General features: G+C 33.2%; 1 protein-coding gene across 1 annotated transcript in view; it reads left to right on the top strand.

Annotated features, from left to right (window-relative positions):
- Pcdh15 (protocadherin-related 15) overlaps nt 1–23,524 on the top strand; it is a 759,655-nt gene that overhangs the window by 520,846 nt on the left and 215,285 nt on the right. The window contains exons 17-19 of the mRNA XM_013514752.1: nt 7,366–7,445; nt 11,283–11,376; nt 21,165–21,293. Coding sequence (XP_013370206.1) covers nt 7,366–7,445; nt 11,283–11,376; nt 21,165–21,293 — 303 coding nt within the window. The remainder of the gene's footprint in view (nt 1–7,365; nt 7,446–11,282; nt 11,377–21,164; nt 21,294–23,524) is intronic.

Genomic DNA, 23,524 nt, shown 5'->3' with positions numbered 1-23,524 from the left:
TTGAATTACCCTTCTGCCTTTGTTACTCTTCTCTAGTTTCTGAGACAAAAAATGCAACACCACAAGTGAAGGGAGGAAAGGTTTACTTAGCTCACAGTAAAAAGAGGTTTCAGTCCATAATCAGCTGGCTCCACTGCAGGGCAGTGTGGCAGAGGGCAACAGTTCATGGTAGTAGAAAACAGCAAAAGCAACCAGTGGAAGAGGGGGAGAGAGAAGAGTCTTTCTGTCCCTTATATTGTATGCAGGCTACACTCCCTAAGGTGAGTATAGCACTCACAACCATGACCCTAGCACTGGACCATGAATCGGTCACAAACTCTAGAATCAGCCGCCTCTGAAAAGCCCACTGCCCCATGACCATGTGAGGCTTTGGGGGAACTTCCAGACACAAACCATAAAACCTTCTGTATTTAATAGTTTTTACACTTTGGCAGATTCTTTACATTTTTTATCATTTTACCAACTAAAAACTAGGAACTATAGTTATCACCAGACAAAATTATTTTAAGTATTATATTAGATGAGGTACATTTAGTGCCTAATGTATTTCAAGGGACAAATACTGCGAGTATCACCATTTGAATGGGTTATTTTAAATATTTTTGTTACTTTTAAATATATTTTCTTGGTTGTTCTTTCCATCTTATATCAAATGAGAATTCTCCACATGAGAGTGGATTTAATTTCTTTGTGCCCCCCCAATATCAATTTTGTACAACAAAAATTTTGAGACTAGACTTCTCACAGACTGTTCCTAGATCTGTCCAAAGTCTCAGCAGTTTTCTTTTCAGGCTTTACTGATTTACAGAAATTTCTTCAGGTAAGAAAAGTAAATACTACTCGCTTGCAAGTGCTCTTTATTTCTAGATAAACATAAACTTGTTTTTAAGCACTATTCATTTCAAATGCAGTCAGCCGAGACTCTGCTGTGCTTCTGTTGCCTAAAGTATTTCATTTGGCTTCCTAGGCAAGAGATCGTTAATAAACACCAATATTGGAGGAAGAGAAGTACGAGAATGGCGGCCTTCTCATGTGTTATTTTCAACAATCTTGTGTCTTGAATGTAACACATGGGGTAGAGAGGAGCCGAGACCACCAGGCTTGTGTAAAGGGAACTAGGCCTGGAGCTGAGCTGAGTTCTCTGCTGAGAGTAGCGTTTCAGCTGGCAAGCACTTTGGGAGCTGGGGGAGTCAAGTCCAATTTGGGCCATACATTGAGCACATTTATACTTTGTCCTTCTATATTTAGCTATATTTCATTTTTGCGAAGACATATTTATTTTCTGTTTCTGGGATATTGAATAAGCTGACTTTTTTAACTTGATCTTTTTTGAAGAGGAAATTTTATATAAGAACCATAAATTATAAAATGCTACTTTTTGATATTAACACAATATATATCTTCATTCATACTGAAATTTTATTCATAAGTACTATATTTAATTTTAAAATAGACATTTTAAAGCCAAGAGTACACACACAGAGACATACACACATTTAATTTTGGAAAAAACTGCTGTCTTGAGCTAAAAATTTCATTTTGTGTTCTCAAGTGGTTTAATAACATAAATCAGAACTTGTTTGTCTAAGTAAGAAAAGAAAAGATCATCTAAATCTACTGTTTTTTATCTGTTCTAGAATCCCTAAGGGCTGGTACTTTGTCTTAATGTCCTTTGAAATGTGGAGAATCATTCAGTGTGCATAAACTGCACTCTACCAGATGGTATTTGATGGCTGTGTTCATCTTTAAAATGAACAGAGTATTAGTTTAGGAAAGATTTGTTTTCTTTTTCAAACTTTCCTTTTATTCCAGTGTCTGAGAAATTTCTTTGCCAGCATTAAAGACCTGTGTGTTTCTATTCATTCTGAAAAACTGATGATTCAAATTCAACAATATTTAGTAACTTTGATTTTTAAAGGTAGTATTTATTCTTTAGTTAAAAGAAAGACTTACTTCGTCTTAAACACAATGCTAAACATACATTATCAAACCAATAGGTAAATTCCTTTACTTGCTAAGTAACCAAAGCAAGCATCATTCAGTATTACAATCCATGCTAACCTCCTTACTAGTCCTCAAGCTCGCTGTGCGGGTTTCTGCCCCATGGACTTTTCATCAGCTGTGCCCTTTGCCTTGAATGTTCTTCACCACATGATTTACAGTCAGTTTTTTCAAGCAATGCCAAAATTTCACATTTAAGGAAGTGAAAAAAATATACATCTAACTATATATCTCGAAAGAATATTAATTCTGATTATGCTCTCCCCGAACTACAATGTAAGCTGTACCAGGGCAAGATTGTTGTCTGTGCTGTTCACTGCTAAGCTTCAGTGTTTAACATACTGTAGAAGTTCAAAATATATTTATTGAGTTAGAAAAATAGTTATAAATCTATAAAGTATTATAGCTTTCTTCATGTTGCACTCAGCTAGTATATCCGTGTTGGGACCACATACATAATGTATGTACATTAAATGAGGAAAAATTTATTTTGCTTCAGAGTTTTAGAAATTTCAATTCATGGGCAGCTGGTGCCATGGTATTGCAGAGAGTCATAGTGGAGCAAAGATGTTAAACCCATGGCAGGCCAGGGTAGGGTCGAGACAGAGACAGAGACAGAGAGACAGAAGCAGACACAGAGAAAGGCAGAAAGAGACAGAGGGAGGGAGGGAGGAAGGGACAGAGACAGAGAGAACACGTGACCTGTCCTGCAGCTGAGCTCCACCTCTTATCAGCTATAAATAACCACTGTTGAATGAATCGGTTGATGAGAATAGAAGTCCTGTTCCAGTCCCGGTCCCAGACTCCAGCTTAGGAATCCATGAAACCTTTGGAGTCCTATTAGATGAGCTCCGTAACAGGTGCTGTGCCTAATAGCATCGACGGTTCACCCAGGGCTGGAATCCTGGCAGCTGGCTCCGGAGCCTCCCAGCGTTCTTCATGCTGAGCCCAATAAGGAAAACTTCTGCCATACTTTTTTTCACAACTTGAAGACAGATCAGGTTTGACTTTATTGAAAACATATAGGAATTTTCTTTTCATCAAGAAGAAATTTCTCATATATTCTGAAAAATACTGAATAATACTATCATTTCCTTTCCAAAATGAAAAAAATACTACTTTATATAGATTAAAAAATAAGATATTTCTCCCAGTTAAGTAGCTTGTAAAGAATGCTAATGAAAATACTGGCAGAAACAGGAGTATAGAGCCATCTGCAATTTGTACTTACACACTAATAAAGTTAGTGTGACGCTTAAATATGATGAAGTATGAACAATTTTAAAACACTTCCTGAGATATAAAAAGCAGTTATTTTGAAATGGATGTTTGAGGGGCTGGGGATTTAACTCGGTGGCACAGCGCCTGCCTAGCAAGTGCGAGGTCGTGAGTTCCATTCCTGGTACCAGAAAAGACCAAAAAAAAAAAAAAAAAACCAGAAAGAAAGAAAGAAATGGATGTTTGGACTCAAAATACTTTAAAATTTTCAAATTGTAATTTCTGAAGAATTATTGCTTCCCTTGATATTTCCAATGATTGTGTTGATTCAGTATTTCTCCCCTTTGTTTATCAGCAATTAAAGGTATATATTTTTAATTCAAGCACTAATGAGTGTAATGAATACATTTTAGAATGTTGATATAGGTCACACTACTCTCCGTTAGGTGTTTTACTGAAAAATTATGAATACTCCATAATTGCGATACCACTGTTGCAGACCCAGAAACAATAAGGGATTTATTGGTAGAATAAAAGGAGAAAACAATCAAATAAATATTTTCTTCTAAATCCTGGGTCTTCAAAAATTTTTATGGTCACAATCTCACAACACAGTGAATGAGACAAGATATTCACATAATCCTTAAAACCCTGACATATTTAAATAGAGAAAAGAATCTGAAGAAGTTTTTCAAGGTGTCTTAAATATTGGATTCAGTAACAAAACAAAATAATGATATATAAATAAAATTACACAACATTTATTGTGCCTTCAACCCATGGAAATATTACATATTAGAGTAGCTCTTACACTTTAAGAGAGTCAAAATTTGTCTGTATTTATATTTGTTTACACAAAGGTATCTTGTTTCAGAATCTATTCCCTCTGACCTTCATGAAAACATAACACAATAAATTGACTGTAAAGAAAGAAATTACATGCCAAAGTATAAAAAGAAAGCTTATAGTTCCTGGAACAATAGATCAAGAAAATACTAATAAAAAATAAAACTATTTTACTTAAATGTTTTAGAGATTAAAATATATGCTTTAAATATAGCATAGTTTTGTTTCTTTGAAAAGCTATCATGTCTTTATTTATAGTTCCATTTTATCTTTCTTTACTAAAAAGAGAAAACAAAGAGGAAATATTAAGAATCTACTGACAGTCTCATTAAATAAATGAATATATTAATTGTTTTTATCTTCTACCTTTATTCCTGTTATAACTAGTGTAATAAACTGTGAAAGTTTAGAATTAGGTGTAAGTGAAAGTTTCATTTGGTTTGAATATGAAGTATAGTAGTGACCTATCTTCCTTTCTTCCCAGATAATTGAGCAGGCGATTAGCTATTGTTGGCAAAATCCTTGGACATATCCAGATTATCAGTGTTGGACTGCTGCTTCTGTTTGAAATAATGCTATGTTTTGATTGTATGATCTGAATCTTTGAAGGGCTCTTTGGCTGTTCCTTTCTTCTGCGGAGCCCTCACCATTGAAATATGACTATTTTGGTAAAATACTAGTCATCTAAGTATTGCTTGGTTTCAGTTAGTCATCATTGTCTGAATCCAGTGGTTATTTTATTACTGCTTTGTCTAGGTTTGTCACTGGCTTTTGGAAAATGGTCTTTAGCTGATGTTTATAAAGAGAGTAAGTACTTAGAACAGTATCACTTATAAAAAGACATCTTTTCTAAGAAAGTGCATTTCTTTAGAGAGATATCACATTTTCTTTGGGCCCTCAGTTGGAAAAGCAGACTAAAATCTCAAACAATACCTTTTGAACCGTATCCTCTATTCATACAGAGGTACTGTATTTTACCTTCATGAGTGTAGATTACCTTGAACCTGGTTTATGACATATACTAATGATTATGCTTATCAGAGCTGGTTTTAATGTTATTCTACATGTTTCTTTTCCAGATGGAGTTTGAAAAGCTAATACAACAATAATATTAGATACAATAGTGTAAAGGAAAAAATTCCATAGTTCATTATTCTTTGTATTTTACTATTTTATTCTATCTCTCCCTCTCTTTCTGTCTCTCTGTCTTCTGTCTCTGTCTCTATCTCCATCTCTCTCTCTCTCTCTCTGTGTCTTTCTCTCTTTCTGTGAGTGAGTGTGTGTTTAAAGAGCTCTAAACTAGAAAATAAATAGAAAAGATGTCCTCTTGATGAAAAACTGACTTTAGTAAGAAGGCAGGAATACAAGAGAAAAAGCAGATCTGCTAGAAAGGTTGTTACTGCAGCCCATGAGGAAAGTGCAAGTAGGAAAAAAGTTTAAACACAGCTGGGGAGAGCTGTATTTTTTTAGATAGATCCAATAAAATTCACTGCTGGCTGGACTGAGGAAAGAAAATAAATGGTCAAACCCAAAATGAGGCCGAGAAAGTCAAAGGATGGAGCTGCAGCTATTTACTGAGGTGATAAAGCCATGAAATCGACAACTTGTTGTTTGTAATTTTGTTTGTTTGTTTTTTGATTTGGGTAGGGTTGGAGAAAGAGCAAGATTTGGGAGTTTTAATAATTAATATTAAATTATTTACCATATTGGATATTCTTCATCTACTGAGGTATTCAATAGGTACTTGACTTTAAATTTGAAATTCAGACGAAAGGACTGGCTTAGAGATATAAGAGCATCTTCAGCCTAACAATGACATTAAATATACACTCTCAGATGAAGGGACAAACTCTATGAAGACCAAGGAACAACCTTTGAGGTAATCGAACCCAGAAAAATCTGATAAATGAAGATAAGTCAGTGAAAGAAAACAAAAGCACGTGGTCAGTTCTTCAGCATAGTTTGGGAGAATATGGTGCCATAGGAGCCATGTGAAGGAAATATTTCACAGAGGAGGCACTTTTGCATGGCCCAGATTAAATAATCTTCCAATGCTTTGTTTTGTCGTAGAAACTGATACATAGAAATATCTAATAGTTTGTGATTAACTTCACTTTTATTATTTAACTGTCCCCAAATCTTTGGGGTCTTAAAGGCCTCTGGCCATCAATCCATGTGACAGCTGACAGGGATGGTCCTTGACCAGGGCTCCTGTAATCCAGATCAACACCATCTAACCTCCCAGTGTAAACAGTGTCTCCCTGCCCAAATGGGTATAGATTTACTACTGGGACATGATTACCTGGGGCAGTTATCATCCAGTCACTAAAAGGAATCTTTCATAGCTTAACAACACCAGGTAACACCAATCATGGAGAAGCTTGTATCTCTCTGTCCTGGAACTTAAATAAAATCCACCTACTCTGTTTTGATTATTTCCTTTCTCCCTAAGATCATGTTTAACAAATCCCTTTCAGTCTGTCAGATATCACCCACAATTTCTTTTTATGTAAATAACTTCCTTAAGGAGATTTAGTGGCTCATTTAAAAAGGAAATTATTAAGCACTCTTGAAGTCAAACACTGGACTCCAGTGCCACAAAGCTGGGTGTACATTTTTATACTGGGCCAGAGAAACCCAGAACTTAACATCTGATGCAGTGAGATTTGTCTTCCCTTGCTTCAGTGTGGAACGAAAGAAAACATTGACCAAATTTAATATTCGTAGAAAGCTTGCACTGTACCAGATATTTGTCTGTGTACCTTGACATACCTTATTCAGAATGAATTCATGACTGAAATAATATCTTAATATCTTTTAGGCCAACAGTAAAGCACTAAACCATTTCTTGATACTTTATTTGTGCATCTTTTCACACATTGCTATAAACTGTAAAGATATACTCATGTAAAATAGAATAATTAAGCTATTTAAATTAAATTCCATGAGAAAACTTTAGGAATAATTACTGAATGTTCGCTTTCAGATTTCATGTACTTTCAGAAATGCTACATTCTTTAACCCTCATTTTAACATTCAATCTTATTTTATATTATTTTTTGAGACAGAGTCTCACCGTTTAGTTAAATGGGCCTTGAATTCACTGTGTAGCCTAGGTTGGCTGCAAAGTCACGGCAGTCCTCCTGCTTTGGCCTCCCAAATTCTGAGATTACAGGTGTGTGCAACCATGTGCAGCTTAGACCATATTTTAATCTGAACTGAGAATATAGAATATACTATGCTATTGGCTTCAAAAGTTTATAAATTCCTTGATAATTACATTATGTTTTCTCTCCAAAGGCAGTAGATCGAGAGGGAGACCCGATAACATATGCCATTGAGAACGGGGACCCTCAGCGAGTTTTTAATCTTTCAGAAACGTAAGTTTAAAATAAAGTGATTTATAAATTGATTTTCCCTTTTCTTGTTTAAACAATGTACTGTTAACAAAACAACAGACTCCTAATCAAAGGGTTTTTGCTGCTTGTAGTTTTATTTTATTTTTTCCTTATGAATATTCATGAGACCTGGAAGAATAATTCTGAACACAGAAATCTTGCCCAGGAGACTATTTATTTATTTATTTTAAACATTTTTACTGAGTAAAATCCACTGACATGGAAACATTTTATTTGGAGACGTAACCTGGGATTAATTAGACAACTTTAGAGTTGTCAGCTATTTGTGACAAGGACATTTTCACAAAGAATAACTTAGCACTAGGCTGTTCATTCGCAGGGAATCTTGTAAGGCAAGGTGTGTTTCAAACACATCTAAGATGAAACACATTTAAGATGCCATCCCTCAATTCTAATTAATGTAGATAAAAAATCTACAAGTGATAAAAGACCTGTAAAATTAATGTTTATGCTAAACCAGTGGATACGACACGATATTTAACTGTAGCTTTAATTTGCATGAGTTTGATGCATACTGGAAATTTTGAATGTCTTTTAATGTTCATTTTGATCAGTGATGTATCATCTTTAGAAAAAAGTCTGTTGAAGTCCTTGGCCTAATTTTTTATCAAATTGTGTATGGCTATTGAAAGTTTCCTTTGTTTTGGAAATGAGATGCTTATTGGATATATGGTTTGCAAATATTTTCTTTGCTGAACTGTATGTTTTACACTTTATTGATAATGTCCTTTGATCACAAAATTATTATTTTTTTTTTTTTTTTTTTTTTTTTTTTGGTTTTATCTGGTACCAGGAGTCAAACTCAAGACCTTGCGCTTGCCAGGCAGGTGCTGTGCTGCTGAGCTAAATCCCCAGCCCCAATCACAAAATTATTATAATTTTCATAAAATCATATCCATACAATTTCACTTTGCTTCTTTCTGCATTTGTTAATGTATATAAAAATCTATTGGCAAATTAAATATCACTGCTATGTGTCTATGTAAGAGGACTTTTGTTGTGTTTTTTTCATTTCTTTGATTTTGGTTGTTGACCTATTTTGACTTAATCTCTGAATGAAGTATGACTATACTGTGTATATTATAACATTTTTTGTATGTCAATTGAAAATTCAGTAGTCATGGCACAAGTTATTGTAAGGAATATTCTTTTCCTCTTGATAATTTGGACATCTCTGTTGAAAATCATTTGACCATAGATGTATGGGTATAGTTTTTGATTCTCTACTTACTGTTATCAGTTACATGCACTATTGAATGCCCCAATTTCCTAAATACTCTCTTCCAAGGCTTCCATACTAAGATCTGACACCCTACTATATACTGTAACTTTCATCTTTTGCCTAAGAGGCTGTAGCTTGTTCCTTCTCAGACAATGTTTTTTAAGAATGCTAATTGTTTTTCTACCTTGAATAACTGAGTTGTAAACTCAGTGAAAGAAATATGGTGCTATGTGTTATTTCTGTAGGTAGTTAAGGCATGTTAGATTAGAGCATCACAATTCTTTGTAAATAAGTATAATTGTGTCCTCTTCAGAAACAGTGACCAGGGTGTCATATGGTGAATGCCAACCATTGTTTATAAGAGACGGTTAGGCAAAGCAAATAAAAATGCCTTTGAGCTTTTCTCCCATTTTAAGTTTACTTTTTCTTCATTTTGAGTTTTAGTTTCTGTGAACTTTTTGTTTTTCAGAGTTCCACCATATTTTATCTAACTTTACCTTTCTTATTTCAATTTTTTGGAGTCTTTGTGCTGACAGTATCTCTTGAAAGCACTTTTCCACACTCACAACCCCCTTTCTGTGTAATATACTTTCAGTTCTCAGGAACTGAAATAGCACTATTAATGATGTTTCTTCAGAAACGAGGCTTATGTATTGTTACTAGGAAAACTTGCAAAGTTTTTTGCATCCCTAAATATAGTCTAATATACTCAGCCTAATAGCCTCGAAGTACTTGTTAGAAAGAATCCTTGCAAGTTATTTCAGGAATTTCCTGAGAATATGGTCATGTGTGCTCATAAAATATCTATTCAGTTATAAATACCAAAGTCACTACAAATTGTTTTCTAACTTTGTAATACCTTGTTCACCTACTCAACTGCCTACAACATTGGATCAGAAAATATATAACATTTTAAGCAATGAACTATCTCAATAATAATAACTAGATCATGAAAAATTAGCTGTTCATAGAAAATATGACCCTGAGTAGAACCGCTGTATGAATGCCTAGTAATTTTCTAATTTAATGTGGAAGAAGGAATATAGAAATAGATACTTTAAACAGAGGGCAAGAAGAAAGATGGTAATTTTTCTCTTTAATTAGATTATGGTTAGGTTTTCAGGTTTCCTGTTTCTTAAGTTACTTGCAAGAAAATCTTAGAAGCAGTAATTGTCTTAACTTTTTGAATGTCACTGTAGAATGAGGTTATATGAACCATCTCTAGGGTAGGAAACTAATAGAAACCTGGTTATGTTGAATATACCCTGGAAAATTGTTTCCAGTTATTTTGACCAAAATTTTAAGATGTACAAAGTGCAAAGTCAGTTTTTCATGGACATGTCACATATTAGAGCTCTTTTTGCAGTCTTAAGTCAACAAGAACACAAAATAAAATGAATGGAATGACTGTGATTCTGACTGATTCATTACCTGTAATTCTCTGTACTCATTTATGGCGTGGGGTTTAAATTGTGCTCTGAGAATGAAAGCACTTAGAGTAAAATGAAACCATTTTACTAATCAAAACCAAATTTGGTTTTATACGTGATAAATATGTTAATGTATTATTATCTTAAGGTAAACTTTCCATCAGAGTAAGTGCTTTTTAGGGTTTCATGAAAATTTCATGTGTAATGTCAGACAGTAAAATATAAGAAACAATCTGAACTTGCTTAAGAGAGCAATGTAAATGACCAACTTATTATGAAAACTTATATTGGATAATAAAACGTTAAATAATTAGAATGCATTCAGGACAGTGAAAAAGGAAGTATTGTAGTAAAATATTCTATTTATTAGAATCTATCCAAAGGGTATTCATATCTCATTTTTTGAAAAATGACAAAATGACAATGTTGTTAATGTATACACAGTTTATATTTATATACTACAAGCTAAATTAATGTTATTCATATCTTAGTAGAATGTAAAATTGCCTGAATCCTCTTCAGTGAACAAGTATGTATTTAAACATGGTTATTAAAAATAAATATTTCAATAAAAACCATAATCTCAAAAATATTAAAAATTCTCTGTATTTTATAATTTTATAAGTAGCTTCCACTGTTTTGAAATTAAGAAGGGAAAATAAAGTTTTATCCATAGAATTTTTTAATGATAGAATTTTAGTGACTTTCATTTGCGTACTGAATATATGTGACAATGAATGAAAAGTTAATAATTATTTATAAGAAACGATACTTGACTCAAAATATTGTGAGACTTCTACAAAATAATGGTTTTATTTACTTTTGAAATAATCATAAAATATGTATGCTTCTTTTTTTCCTAGAATAACTTAAGCATATTGTGTTTTGCTTGTTATTTTTGAAGAACCTAGAGAATAATCTTAGTTACCTTATTCAGTTTTGCAACTTATCTTTATTACTAAGAAGGTTGACAGACTAAAATACCTTTTTCAGTTTTCAATTTGAATGCGAGTCTTATACATTTTAAATACTCAAAGTATAATTACCTAGAGGGAAAAAAACTACTAAAATATTTCACTAAGTAAGACCTATTGTAACATAATAACTCTCTGTGTCTTATTTGTTTGTTTCTTTCTGTGGCGCTAGTACAGGGATTCTAACCTTGGGGAAAGCCTTGGACAGGGAAAGCACGGATCGCTACATTCTGATTGTCACAGCTTCAGATGGCAGGCCAGATGGGGTAAGTACGCTCTGTGAGAAAGTATAATATTAAAGAAATGTAAAATTTTCTTATCTTGAACTCTAGACGTGTGTTGCTATCATGAATTGAATTTGTTTTCACCTGAAACAAATTATAATTAGCAGAAATGCTCTTTTCTCCAAAAGGGTCTTTTAATAAATGCACATACAAAGCCTTTGACTAACAGAACAGATGTCTGTGATCAGCATTCTTGTCCAACTTACATGGTACGGGAAATCTCCTTTAGCAAGTGTCCATTCTGTCCATGCAGTGGCGCTATGAGCTGTGTTCTCACAGTTCTACTGAGCTGCACCTCTTTAGCAAGTCTTTTGCAGAGGCAGAGGTGGTGATAGATTTTGTGATTAAAAATACTTAAACACTTATGAAACAAATTTTGATTAGCTCCACAAGTATTTGTATCACTTAGTATCCTGAGTGATCATAATGATCTCAATATTGTACACGCATCCATAATTCTTGACAAGATAAATTATATTTCCTCTGAATCAAAAGACGTTTTCAGAATTAATAAATTATTTACTCTTTAGAACTGCTTTGCTTTGTTTTTAGTGCTGACAATCGATCACTGTGCCGTATGCACGCTAAGCAAGCAGTCTGACCCTGAGCCGGTTCCCCCGGCTACCGGAATGTTTTACAGTCTGTTGTCTAAGTTCTTCAGACCAGTTCACAAACATGTTCACAACCAGCACATCGTCAGTTCTGAGTATTGTAGGTCAATTATCGGTGACTGTTTTATTACTCTTTCCAGTCCATGAGCTAGTTTTTTGTTGGTTTGTTGGCTTTGTTTTCACCATTTTCTTTTAGTCAAGTGTTTGTGTGCCAAGTCAGCACTGCTGTCTGGAAAGAATTTGAAATCCATTGTAGAACAATAAGCAAAACTCACCCAAATCACATGACGATACAGTGGTTTTAGTCTGAATGACTGTCTGGGCCTATATGATGCCTTAGCTGAGGATGTATGAGAATGCAATCCTCACCTTTACCCGAGAATTTATCTTATTTCTCCATTGCATATCTCCCTCTTTCCTAACATGTCCCTGTATCCCTGTAGTAGCTCTTTTCTTACAATACAAACTGAACTGGCTCAAGAAGAAGTCCTTTGCACTCAACCTCCTGTGCCTCTGGCTGCCTTTGCCTCCCCATATGCCTTTAAAAAGAAGTGTCTCTTTCTGTCTTTCTGAAAGGCATTTTCTATAAGACAGCTCAGCTTAGTGGTAGAAAGATGTCTTCTCTTGCTTGTGAAAAAAGTTTTATGTAGTTGAGGATAGCGATATGTAATGTAACAACCACAGCTGCTTGATATTATTTTGTCTTGAGACCCCGTATCACTTGGAATGTACTTGCTTTGATTTATTTATGTTCTTGTTACTGGTATGCTGCTACTGTTCTATTTTTTTGCTTGTTTGTTTCTCATATACTACTCTCTTTATAGTAAAAAAATTTTTTAAAAAGCTTTATTATCTGCATAAGGCTATCTTGGTTCTTGACTTTATAGCTACTGACTTTGGTTACGGATAAAAATATTTTTGCTTAATATCATCTAAATAGTATGTGTACTGATATATTATCTAAATAGTGTGCCTGTAGCTGAGAATATATATTTTTTCCTTATTAGAGTGACCTAAATAAAAAAAGTTATCAAAGCCAATACTGTATATCCTAATTATCCCAAACTTTAAAATACCCATTTTTATTGAAATAAATTTAGGTTTACTAATAAACATTTATATTCAAAGAGGAACTTTGTGTGCAAAAGTGCTTTATTTTTTTTTTTTTTAATTTCTTGCAGTAAAATTGTCAATATTGCCAGGTGTGGTAGCGCACGCCTGTAATCCCTGCACTTGGGAGGCTGAGGCAGGAGGATCATTGAGAGTTTGAGATCAGCCTGGGCTACAAAGAGAGCTCAAGACCATTCTGGACTGCATAGTGAGACCCTGTCTCAAAAAGACAAAAGAAAAATATTGTCAATATTCCATGCAATTGTTTTCTGTTTATGAGGGATTAGAAATTAATTTATTTAAAAAAGAATAATGAAATTATTTTAAAATAAAAAAGTTATTTGTAAACACTCCAAATCCTTCCTTGCACACCCATGATGATTTGCCCTTTGGGTAAACATAATAGATATTTTTCTGACTTTAAAGCGACATGCTTTCTAGAAGAGAGGTTTCTGCCTCTCCCTCATGTAAATGTAAGCCTTTATATCCACAGTCCTGGAATATTTTCTAAGCAATTAACCACGGTAGGAATAGGTCAGATATAGTGAATGCTTAATATATATGAGGGTCTGGGTCCAATCTCCAAAAAGAAACAAAAAATCCATATTAACGATAGCAAAAATTACCCTATTTAACATCTCATATTCAATAATATTCCTACCTTTGTATTGAGATATCAGAGAATATTATTTCTCTGAAAGTTTAGTTCATCTGGAAGTTTATAAAAAGGCAAACACACTTTGAAAATAATAAAAAAAAATCTTTCTTGTTCAATAAAACCTGAGTAACTGGGCCGGGGATGCAGCTCAGGGGACAGAGCTTGCCTGGCAAGCTCCAGGCCCTGAGTTTGATTCCTGGTACAAAAGAAAAAAAAAAGTGAGTGAAATAAACTGTTACCATTTCTCTGATGCTAATTTTTGCTTTCTTAGTAAAAAAATGGAAATAGCTCTCATTTGATTCCTACAGAGATCAAGTGTCTCTGGTCAAATAACTTGTGATCACATAAGTAACTTAAGCTAATGAACTTCAGTTATCACGTACAAATGGTAGTACACAGAACAAATAGCTATGCATGAAGAAATTATTTTCTGCCTATAATTTTAAAACATTTCAAGACAAAATCAACTGTCTAAAAGACAAAACTTTTAAAATTTTGTATTAACTACAAAATGAGAACACTTCCTTTTATGCAATAACTCCAAAGTTGTTTATTAAATTTTGATGTTAACACTCTCTTTTAAAGTATCCATTAAGTTGATTAATGAGAAAAAAGGTTTTAAAAGACTCATTACATTATTGAACATCACACCGTTCTTATCGTCTCAGAGTTAAGCACACTCTCTAATAATATTCTAGTAATTCCACAGCTAGCTATTTACTCAAGGAAATGAAAATTGTATTATTAAGCAGCTATTACTTCACTTCATATCCCAAGGCTTACTTACAAGGTTAAGTGTGCACAACTTGGTGCCTAATCAATTGTAGAAATGATATAAAATAACACAGAAAATTAAGTTGCTGATTTCCTTCCCTCATTTTCTCAGACATTGAATATCAGCAGAGAAAGCAGGTTTCATGTTTTCAAGTTTTGCTCTAATTTATCCTCCATATCACACCACGTTAAGATTTTTGTCTCTTGACTTTCAAACTACTTCAGAAGTTTGAAGATAAGCTTTTAAACTCATCTTTATTTATTTATTTATTTTTGGTTTTTCTCCGGTACCGGGAACCGAACTCACGACCTTGCGCTTGCCAGGCAGGTGCTTTGCCGCTGAGCTAAATCCCCAGCCCCTAAACTCATCTTTAAAAGTTAAGTTTTAGAAAGGAAGTTGTACCATATTGGGCTTCTAAAGTAAAGTGTACTATAAAAATATAAATCACTAGGAAACTATTGTTTATGTCACATTGTATAAAGTTCAGAATTACATTTAATTAATTGCTTAAACTTAAATATTTATTTTAACATTTAGGGGCTGGGAATACAGCCCAGAAGTGCAAGTGCCTGCCTGGCAAGTGCAAGGTCCTCAGTTCGATTCCTGGCACCAATAAATAAATAAATGCATAAATAAATAAATAAAACTTATTTTATTTTACATTTAATCTTTATTTAATAAGTGAAAGAATATTGTAGGACTGGGTACAGAGCTCAATTGCAGAACACTTGTCTAGCAAGAACCTGGGTTCTATTCTCAGCATTTCAAAATAATAATAGCATTGCATGTGTTTATGTGTTTTGTCTAAAACATCACCTTGTTAAATTTATAGATTGGCTAAATCAAACTCATTAGCACAGCCATCACTTCTCATTCTTAGCAAGCTTTATGTCAAGAATATTTGAAATCTAATCTTTAGAAATGTTTTACATATATAATGAATTATTGCTAAATGTAGTCACCATTCTGTGGGGTAGATCACACCTTTTCTTCTTCCTGTCTTGCTGAAATGTTACAACTTGATCAAAAGCTCCACTTTCCTTACTCACTACCTTTCTGCAGCTTTTGAGTGTCACAGTTCTAGTCTGTATTTCTCTACTTTGACCATTTTGGATTTCAGATACATGAAAAAAAAAAAAAAAATCAGCATCCCTAATCATCAGGGAAATACAACTGACAACCACAGTGAGATAATCTACCTTACACCTCCTAGGATAGAGATTATCAAAAACTTGAATGATAACAAATATTGATGAGGATGTTGAGAGAACATAGAACTTGTGCATTACTGGTTGGAGTGTACATTATTGCTATCATATGGAAAAGAGTACTGCATTTCCTCAAAAACTAAATGGGAAAATACCAGACCTGAGCCTACTATCCACAGAGTCTGAAACGAGTTTTCAAAGAGATAGCTACAACTCCGTGTTCATTCATTGCAGCATTTTCACAATAGCTAAGATGTGAAAAGAAGCCAAGTGTCCATCCATTAATGCCTGGTTAAAGAACAGGCTGCATATGAATATACATAGGCATAGTAATACCATAAAATTCAGTCTTTTAAAGAGAAGGAAGTTCTGTCATTTGTGACACACATGCAGGAAACAAGAAGAAATCACATTAGTAAAATAAACCAGAATACAATTCTAAAAAGCATTCCACAATTATTACATTAGTTTTGCAATTCTGAATTCAAACTAAATAACATGACAATGCATTTATCATTTCCCAATTAGTAAATAGAGATGAATATGCATACTGTTCAACTTGATTAATTTGAATTTCTAATTAATATATCAAAGAAAGTACTCTAAATAAGAAGTTATTGTAATTTAATTATTGATAAGATGATAATCAATAAGAACAGAATTATATATTATGTTGATATCCTTGATAGAAGTTGCATTTTAATTAGCAACTTAACTAGTAATGTTTTCTTTATATCTTTAATTACCTCTATGAGTTTAATTTATTTAGGTTCCTCACATGTGTATATGTTTGTTAAATTTCAAATGAGTGAAGTGTTGTTTAAAAATTTTTAATACTATAAAAATTAGTAGTAGAAGAGATACTAAAGATGAAGTTCAAAGTCATTTTTTTACAAATCGGGCGAGAGTTCAGAAATGGCAGATTCACTGAGCAGGCGTACCTGTTCTGGCAAACAGAATTCCCAGGCTCCTTATTTCTCTAAACTTTACAGTGTAGTCACCTGTTGCTTTGAGATTGCTTTTGTGTTGCTTAGTGATTGGAACAGCGTGACTGGCAGAAAATGCGAACCCTAAATAAGCTGACTAAGGTGCAGCAAATTTTCATTTAGCCCATGTAATGAATTCTTGCAATTCTTGCAAATTCTTAATTTATTTATTTATTGAGGTAACATACTATCTAAATTATATATCAATCAAAGCACATTTGCTATCAACATTTAGTAATGCAAATAAACACTGATGAAATTGGCAAGGTAAGTTAATTAAAAATTCTTTTTTATGTCAGAAACTTTGGTGGCATAATTCTGTTTCACTGTTATTTTGGTTCTTTACCTTTCTTGATATTCTGATAATACACACAGTGTATAAGTCTATACACTATGTATGTAACAGAATACTTCTATGTGTATTATTTTCTAAATCAGTATGTTCTAATATCCATTTGTACGAAGGGTGACTATACCATGTGAAATTTAGTCTCTTATCAATTAATACCATGACATAAAATTTTATATTCTAATCAAAATAGTACTTTTTAGAATATTATCTGTTTATACAAATTATTTACATCCATTTCCACACTGACAAATATCAATGGGCAAGTACATCATTTCATTCTGTATTTTTATTGTAAGTTTATGAGAATACATTTCCATTTAGACTCACATTAATAGAGAATCCTCATCACACTTTTATCTCTAGCAATTACAGGATGAATACATTTTCAATCTTAACTACTTTTTATGCCAAACAAATTTCTATTAATTTAAGAAATTTGCTTGGTTGTCTCAAAAAATCCATAATTTAAAAGAAAGGAAGATCATAAAATAACTAACATGTGTTCTTATGAAGTGAAAACATGCTTGGTTTAGATGAATGCACATTGTTGTCTTTGGCTATGAATTTTTATCTTGTATTTTCATGCTAAACTAAACCAAATATCCTAATCTGTTTCTTCATTTCAGAGCTGATGAAAACAAATGTGCAATCAAACTACCTATTACAATAGAAATGTCTAACTGCACTGAAAGCATAATTTATATTTTGAGGATACACCCTTGATTTAAAACAAAACAAAAGTTAAGACAAAATTAAAGTTTGCAGTGATTGCAAAAATGATCATTTACAATATTTAATACTGAAATGCAGTTATTTACAGTAATTGTTTATAGTATTCAAAGCTGAAATAAAATTATGTCCTGTAATAACTTACCATATTTAACACTAACATATAATTATCTTCAGTTAGTGGAATTGGAAGGGGATATAATTTTTGAAAAGATAATCAACAACCAAATTTTCTTGATAGAAAGTAGATAGCTTTATTTTAGGTTTATTAACATGATGTCTTTAATTGACATAATACAAAATTATTTCTAAAATTGTTCTGCCAATTTGTTAGATGACCTATAGTCTTTTATCTTCATTTAATTATATATATATATATTTTGGTACTGGGAATTGAACTCAGGACCTTGCACTTGCCAGGCAGGCGCTTATGCAGCTGAGCTATATCTCCAGCCCCTTAATTATAAATTTAGAAACTGAAAATCTATACTTGATATGTGGCATAAATATACCATGGGCCACAGAGCTGCACTGCAACATTGCCACCATTCTCTTGAACCCATCTCAAACAATTTACATCAATTTACATTTCAGACCCTCAATCTGTAAGTATTTCTATAGGTGCCAAACAATAGAGTCAATAGATTTAACATTATTTCAGAAATATGCACTTTTTATTGATTATTCAATTGATTCTAATTCAAGTGGTCTTCAAATGTTTTCAGAAGTACATAAACCAAAAATTATTCTGTGTATGTTTATGACTACATTTTTACGAAAGATACAGATTTTTTCATTTCATGTAAAATTCACTAAGAAATATGCCTAAATGGTCCATAAATATTATCTCTTATTAGTATAAAATATGGACTTCTTAATTAACTTTGTGGTTTACTTTGTGTGCAGTTTTCTGCTACATCACCCAAGCATGGGTCATATTCTGATAGTGGATGCAAAATTGTCTGAAAAGGTAGTGCTCCCTAGAATCAAGAATGAGAAATTATGAGATTAAAATGATTTCTAAAAAAGTACAGTGGATTGATGGGGAAATCTGAATACACAGGCATAGAGAAGGTCAGGTGGTTTACAGCAAGCCAGCAGTCTCTTCTTGGTCACTAAGATTTTAGCCTCAGGCTGTCCATTTTAATGTTTTGTTCACCCTCAGGCAGACTGGGAACTGCTGCAACTGTAAAAACAGAGCTTTGCTTTTGTTACTGGTTTAAATTCTGACACGAGTTTTAAAGAAATAACATCGGTTAAAATTTTTTTTTTTTTTTATAAAAGCAATGTATCTTTCCTAAAGAATACTTGGAAATACATAAATGTTACAACAGGGAAATACAATACCTGTATTCCATCTAGTCAGCTGGCATTTGAATTTCTTTATGTATGTATTTAGAATACATGTATAAGCACATAGATGTTTATATGTACATGTCACTAAAATTAAAGAATTTGATGAAAAATATATCACTTAATCAGAATCCAAAAATTATAATCATATGTCTTAATGAATTAACGGAATGAACACATGTACATAACCACTAGTCATTACAATAAACCAAAATAATCAGCATTGCAAATGTCCAGCCTTATGATATCATAGTCCTGATCTGTTTTCCTCCCTAAAGGGACCCTGTGCTGACTTATATCACTATATACAGATCATGAATATATGTTTTTTAATTTATATAAATGGAAAGTTATAGTTTGCACTATTTTGTGTCTGAATTCTTTGATTCAAGGCCGGGTCTGGTGCTGCACACCTGCAATACCAGCATGAAGCAGGAGGATCATTGTGAGTTCAAGACTGGGCTACAAAGTGAGCTCAGTGCTATCCTGAACTGCATAGCAAGACCCTGTCTCAAAAAGCCAAAAAAAAAAAAAAAAAAGAATTCTTTGATTCAAACTTATATTAATGAAATTCATTCATGTGGTTGGCAGTACTTTAATGTCGTGGTCCTGTATGTCTCATTGCATGTAGCAAACACCATATAAATATCTACTATTGGTGGATATTTGGGTTGTTTCTAGAATTTGGCTATATAATGCTCTTTAGATGATCATTATACATATCTTTAAATAAAATATTAATTAAATTTTAAATGTTAGATATCAACAGGAATGGCTTTGTGAATTTTCAAAGCAGAAGCCCACTGTTTTACACAGATAACGAAATAATTAATTACCAGTACCCAACACTTCCCTGTTCTGCATGGTAATCTTTTGATGACTACTATTTTGTATGAAAAAAACACAGAGTTGGAGTAAAGTTATATTGCTTTAAAGAGAATTTGCTTTGGTGTCCGTTACAGTAACAGGGTTTCTCCTTCATCTAAGTAGGGCTTGAATGTCGGGTTTAAATCTGAGTCAAGCCTGGTTGTTTTGTCGGGCACCATCATTCAGATATTCATATAGTTCAGAATTTCAGTGAACTCCACAGAAAACATGAGATGCCTATGCCAACCTTTCTTTCTTGGCAGATAGGAAAATTTTGACCCCATAGGCCATGACTTCTTCAGACCTCATAAGAATCACCCACCCTTACTCAGTTCTTTACGCTCAGCTTTTTAAATCTCTCTGTAAATTACCTATTCATCAGGAGAACTTGAGTCTGTTTTTCTTGTTTATTTTTTTTATATAAAAGTTGAACAAATTTCTCTTGGCAGTTTCCTTGATGCTTGGTTATATCCAAGTCATTGATCTGTATATTTTACGGTTGCCGCAGAATAAGTGTTTTTATCTTTTAGTTAATGTCATATATAAGTAGGTTTACCTGATTAGAATTCCCGTAAGCTGTATAGTCATAAGGTAATAATTTCACAAGTGAAAGGCATTCACTTTCTTTGTTTGGATATAACCCTTAAAAATTGCTAAAATAATACTGGTAGCATTAACTTAGTTGAAAATATTTATATGCCATGCTATTTCATACAGTGTTTGTTTTATTTTTCAGTGTTGAAAAATATAAATGTAAAAGGTACAAGTTTAGTACATTTATGTTACAAAGTGGTATATATGTATATAAATGAAAGCTTCCCACCCATAAAATGTGAAGGAGATAAAAGTAAAATCATGTTCTCAAAAGTAAGCCCCCAAGAACTACTTGACATTTTCAAACTGCTTGCTCTTTAGCATCATCATTTGCTTTTCCTGTTTGTTTTTGAGACAGGAATATCACATGCTGCTTTGCCTCCTCCATCTTTTCTCTTTTGTAATAAAAGTATATGGATATAAAAGAGACACTTTTCATATAGTAAAATGCGAACATGACCACAAAACAGAATTTGAAACAAAAATAGCTCCACTCACATTTAATCTTTTTTTTTTTTTTCTTCAAGACCTCAACTGCCACAGTAAATGTGGTGGTAACAGATGTCAATGACAATGCTCCAGTGTTTGATCCCTATCTGCCTAGAAATTTATCTGTGGTAGAGGAAGAAGTTAATGCCTTTGTGGGTCAAGTAAGGGTAAGTATAATACATATATGTACATATACATATATGTATATATATGTAAATATATATGTGTATATATTTTAAAGTACAGCATTTCTTATATTTTCCTTTTCAAAAGAAATGAAGCAAGCTGGGGATGTAGCTCAGCAGCACAGAGCCTGTCTGGCAAGTGCAAGGTCATGAATTTGATTCCCAGTACCAAAAAAAAAAAAAAAGAAAGAAAGAAAGAAAGAAAGAAAGAAAGAAATGAAGCAAATATACTGTGTTAAATGCCTACTGAATATACCTCAAGATGTTTTATACCTTGTAGATTTAATTTATTAAACATCATGATTATGTTTTATTATTTAAGTATTAATTAATGTGAAGTTATTCTTAGTTTGTATACTTTTTCTTTTTTTGGAAGGAAGATATTTTTAGAGAGCTCTGTAACTCCATAGACTATCAGATCTGGATGCAGACATTCATATGTTTAGATGTGAATTTGTTTGACTTTTCGAATGAATCTTCAGCTTGTATGTCCTGTACTCCATACACACTTCTAGTTCTGGTTCAGTATTCCCAGCCTTCAGTTGTAAACACATTCTGGTTTCTACATGGATGTATTAGCCAGTTTCTGTTGTTCCTTTAATGAATAATCTTTCTTTCCTTAAAACATAGTCAATCTTTCCTCAGTTGGATCATACTTGGTTTTGAACACAGCTAATGGTCATGAAGTCACAGGAAAGGAAAAAATAAACGAGGAAGGCATGAATGTTTTGAAGTACCTACCTTAGAAGAGGCGTCTGCATGGTCTTAAGGAGTACTAGGCAGCTTTACATTACTACCATGGCATACCTGAACCAATGAACTTTATAAAAGGGAAAAATTTATTTAGCTCGCCATTTTGGAGGTTCAAGTTCCAACATCATTTGTATGGGTCTCGATGAAGGGAATACATCACAATGGGATTACATAACAGCACAAATCATTCACATGTTGCCCAGGAACAAACAAAAAGAGACTGAGGTGCAGCATTCCTTTTTGAAATATGTCATCAGTGACCTAAAGATACCCCACTAGAGGCAATTTCTTAAAGGTTCCACTACCTCCTAATAGTGCTTACCTCAGAACAAATTTTCAACACCTGGAACTTTACAGAACATTCATCTAAGCCAGAACACAGGGCAAGGAAATAATTGTCCTATATAAACGAAGCATAAGCCACATAGGTATCCCAAATCTAAGTCTGAGGGTCCTAATTTTATCCTGTTAAGTGTTTTCTCTTTTTCATGAAGGCTAAATGGTGCCGTGAAGTGGAGCTTTCCTATAATTTTGATACTCAAACTCTAACTCGGGATCTGATTTTTAATCCAGTCTTTTCAGCCTGAAGAAGTTGAAGTTTTCTTTAAAGACCATTGTAGAGATCTTGAGACTTTCAAATCTTGTCTAGAGGTTTTCTTTGGCTAATTTGAGACTGTTCTTTTTTCCTTTCACTGAACTGAGAGTACTTACAACAACAATCACATCAGCAGTCACCGTCCTTATCATTCTCTCTGTGTCTATGTTAAATCCTGGAAATATTTCACTAAAAACTCCTCTCGATTTTGAAGCTACCTCAGTTCACTTTAGAAAAGAATATTGTCATCATGATGTTACAAGATGCTACGGTTTCTTGTTCTTAAATGACCAGCAAGCAATTAAACTCTAGAGGATTCACCAAAAGAAAAAGGTGGAGACAAAAGATTCAGGTATATTTTTTGAGACATTCAGGTAGCAATAACAAAGAATTAATGAAGTTATAAAGCAGAAGGAGGGGAAGAAGAAAGGAAAAGGAGAAGGTAAAGGAGGAGAAAAGGTCACCCTTCAAAGGGATTGTCGTGCCAGCTCGCACAGGAGACTTGGAGCCTAATCTCAAGGGCAAACTATACAAAATGATATAAGAACATGCCCCAGTACTATCTCTCTTGAAACGTGATTGAAATGAACAATTCAGACATTATTTTGCTTCAGGGGCTGTGAGACAGGTGGCAAATTTTGGCTTTTAGTTTATACATTTTTTTTTATTTTAAAAATAAATGAAGGAAAACATTAACAGACAGACAACATTTTACAACATAGCAAAAGAACAGTACAGACAATACGGAGTTACAAACAAAGTGGTAGGGAATTAACAATGGTTGTTGTATTACATACTGATATCTTCAAAGTGGCTTCTCATGAAAACAGATATAGAAATACAATACTGATCAACCAAAGACTCA

The sequence above is a fragment of the Chinchilla lanigera genome, unplaced genomic scaffold, assembly GCF_000276665.1.
Source record: "Chinchilla lanigera isolate Chin_1 unplaced genomic scaffold, ChiLan1.0 scaffold00024, whole genome shotgun sequence".
Classification (NCBI taxonomy): domain Eukaryota; kingdom Metazoa; phylum Chordata; class Mammalia; order Rodentia; family Chinchillidae; genus Chinchilla; species Chinchilla lanigera.
Note: the sequence above shows the minus strand (reverse complement) of the source record. Positions and strands in the feature narration are given on the sequence as shown.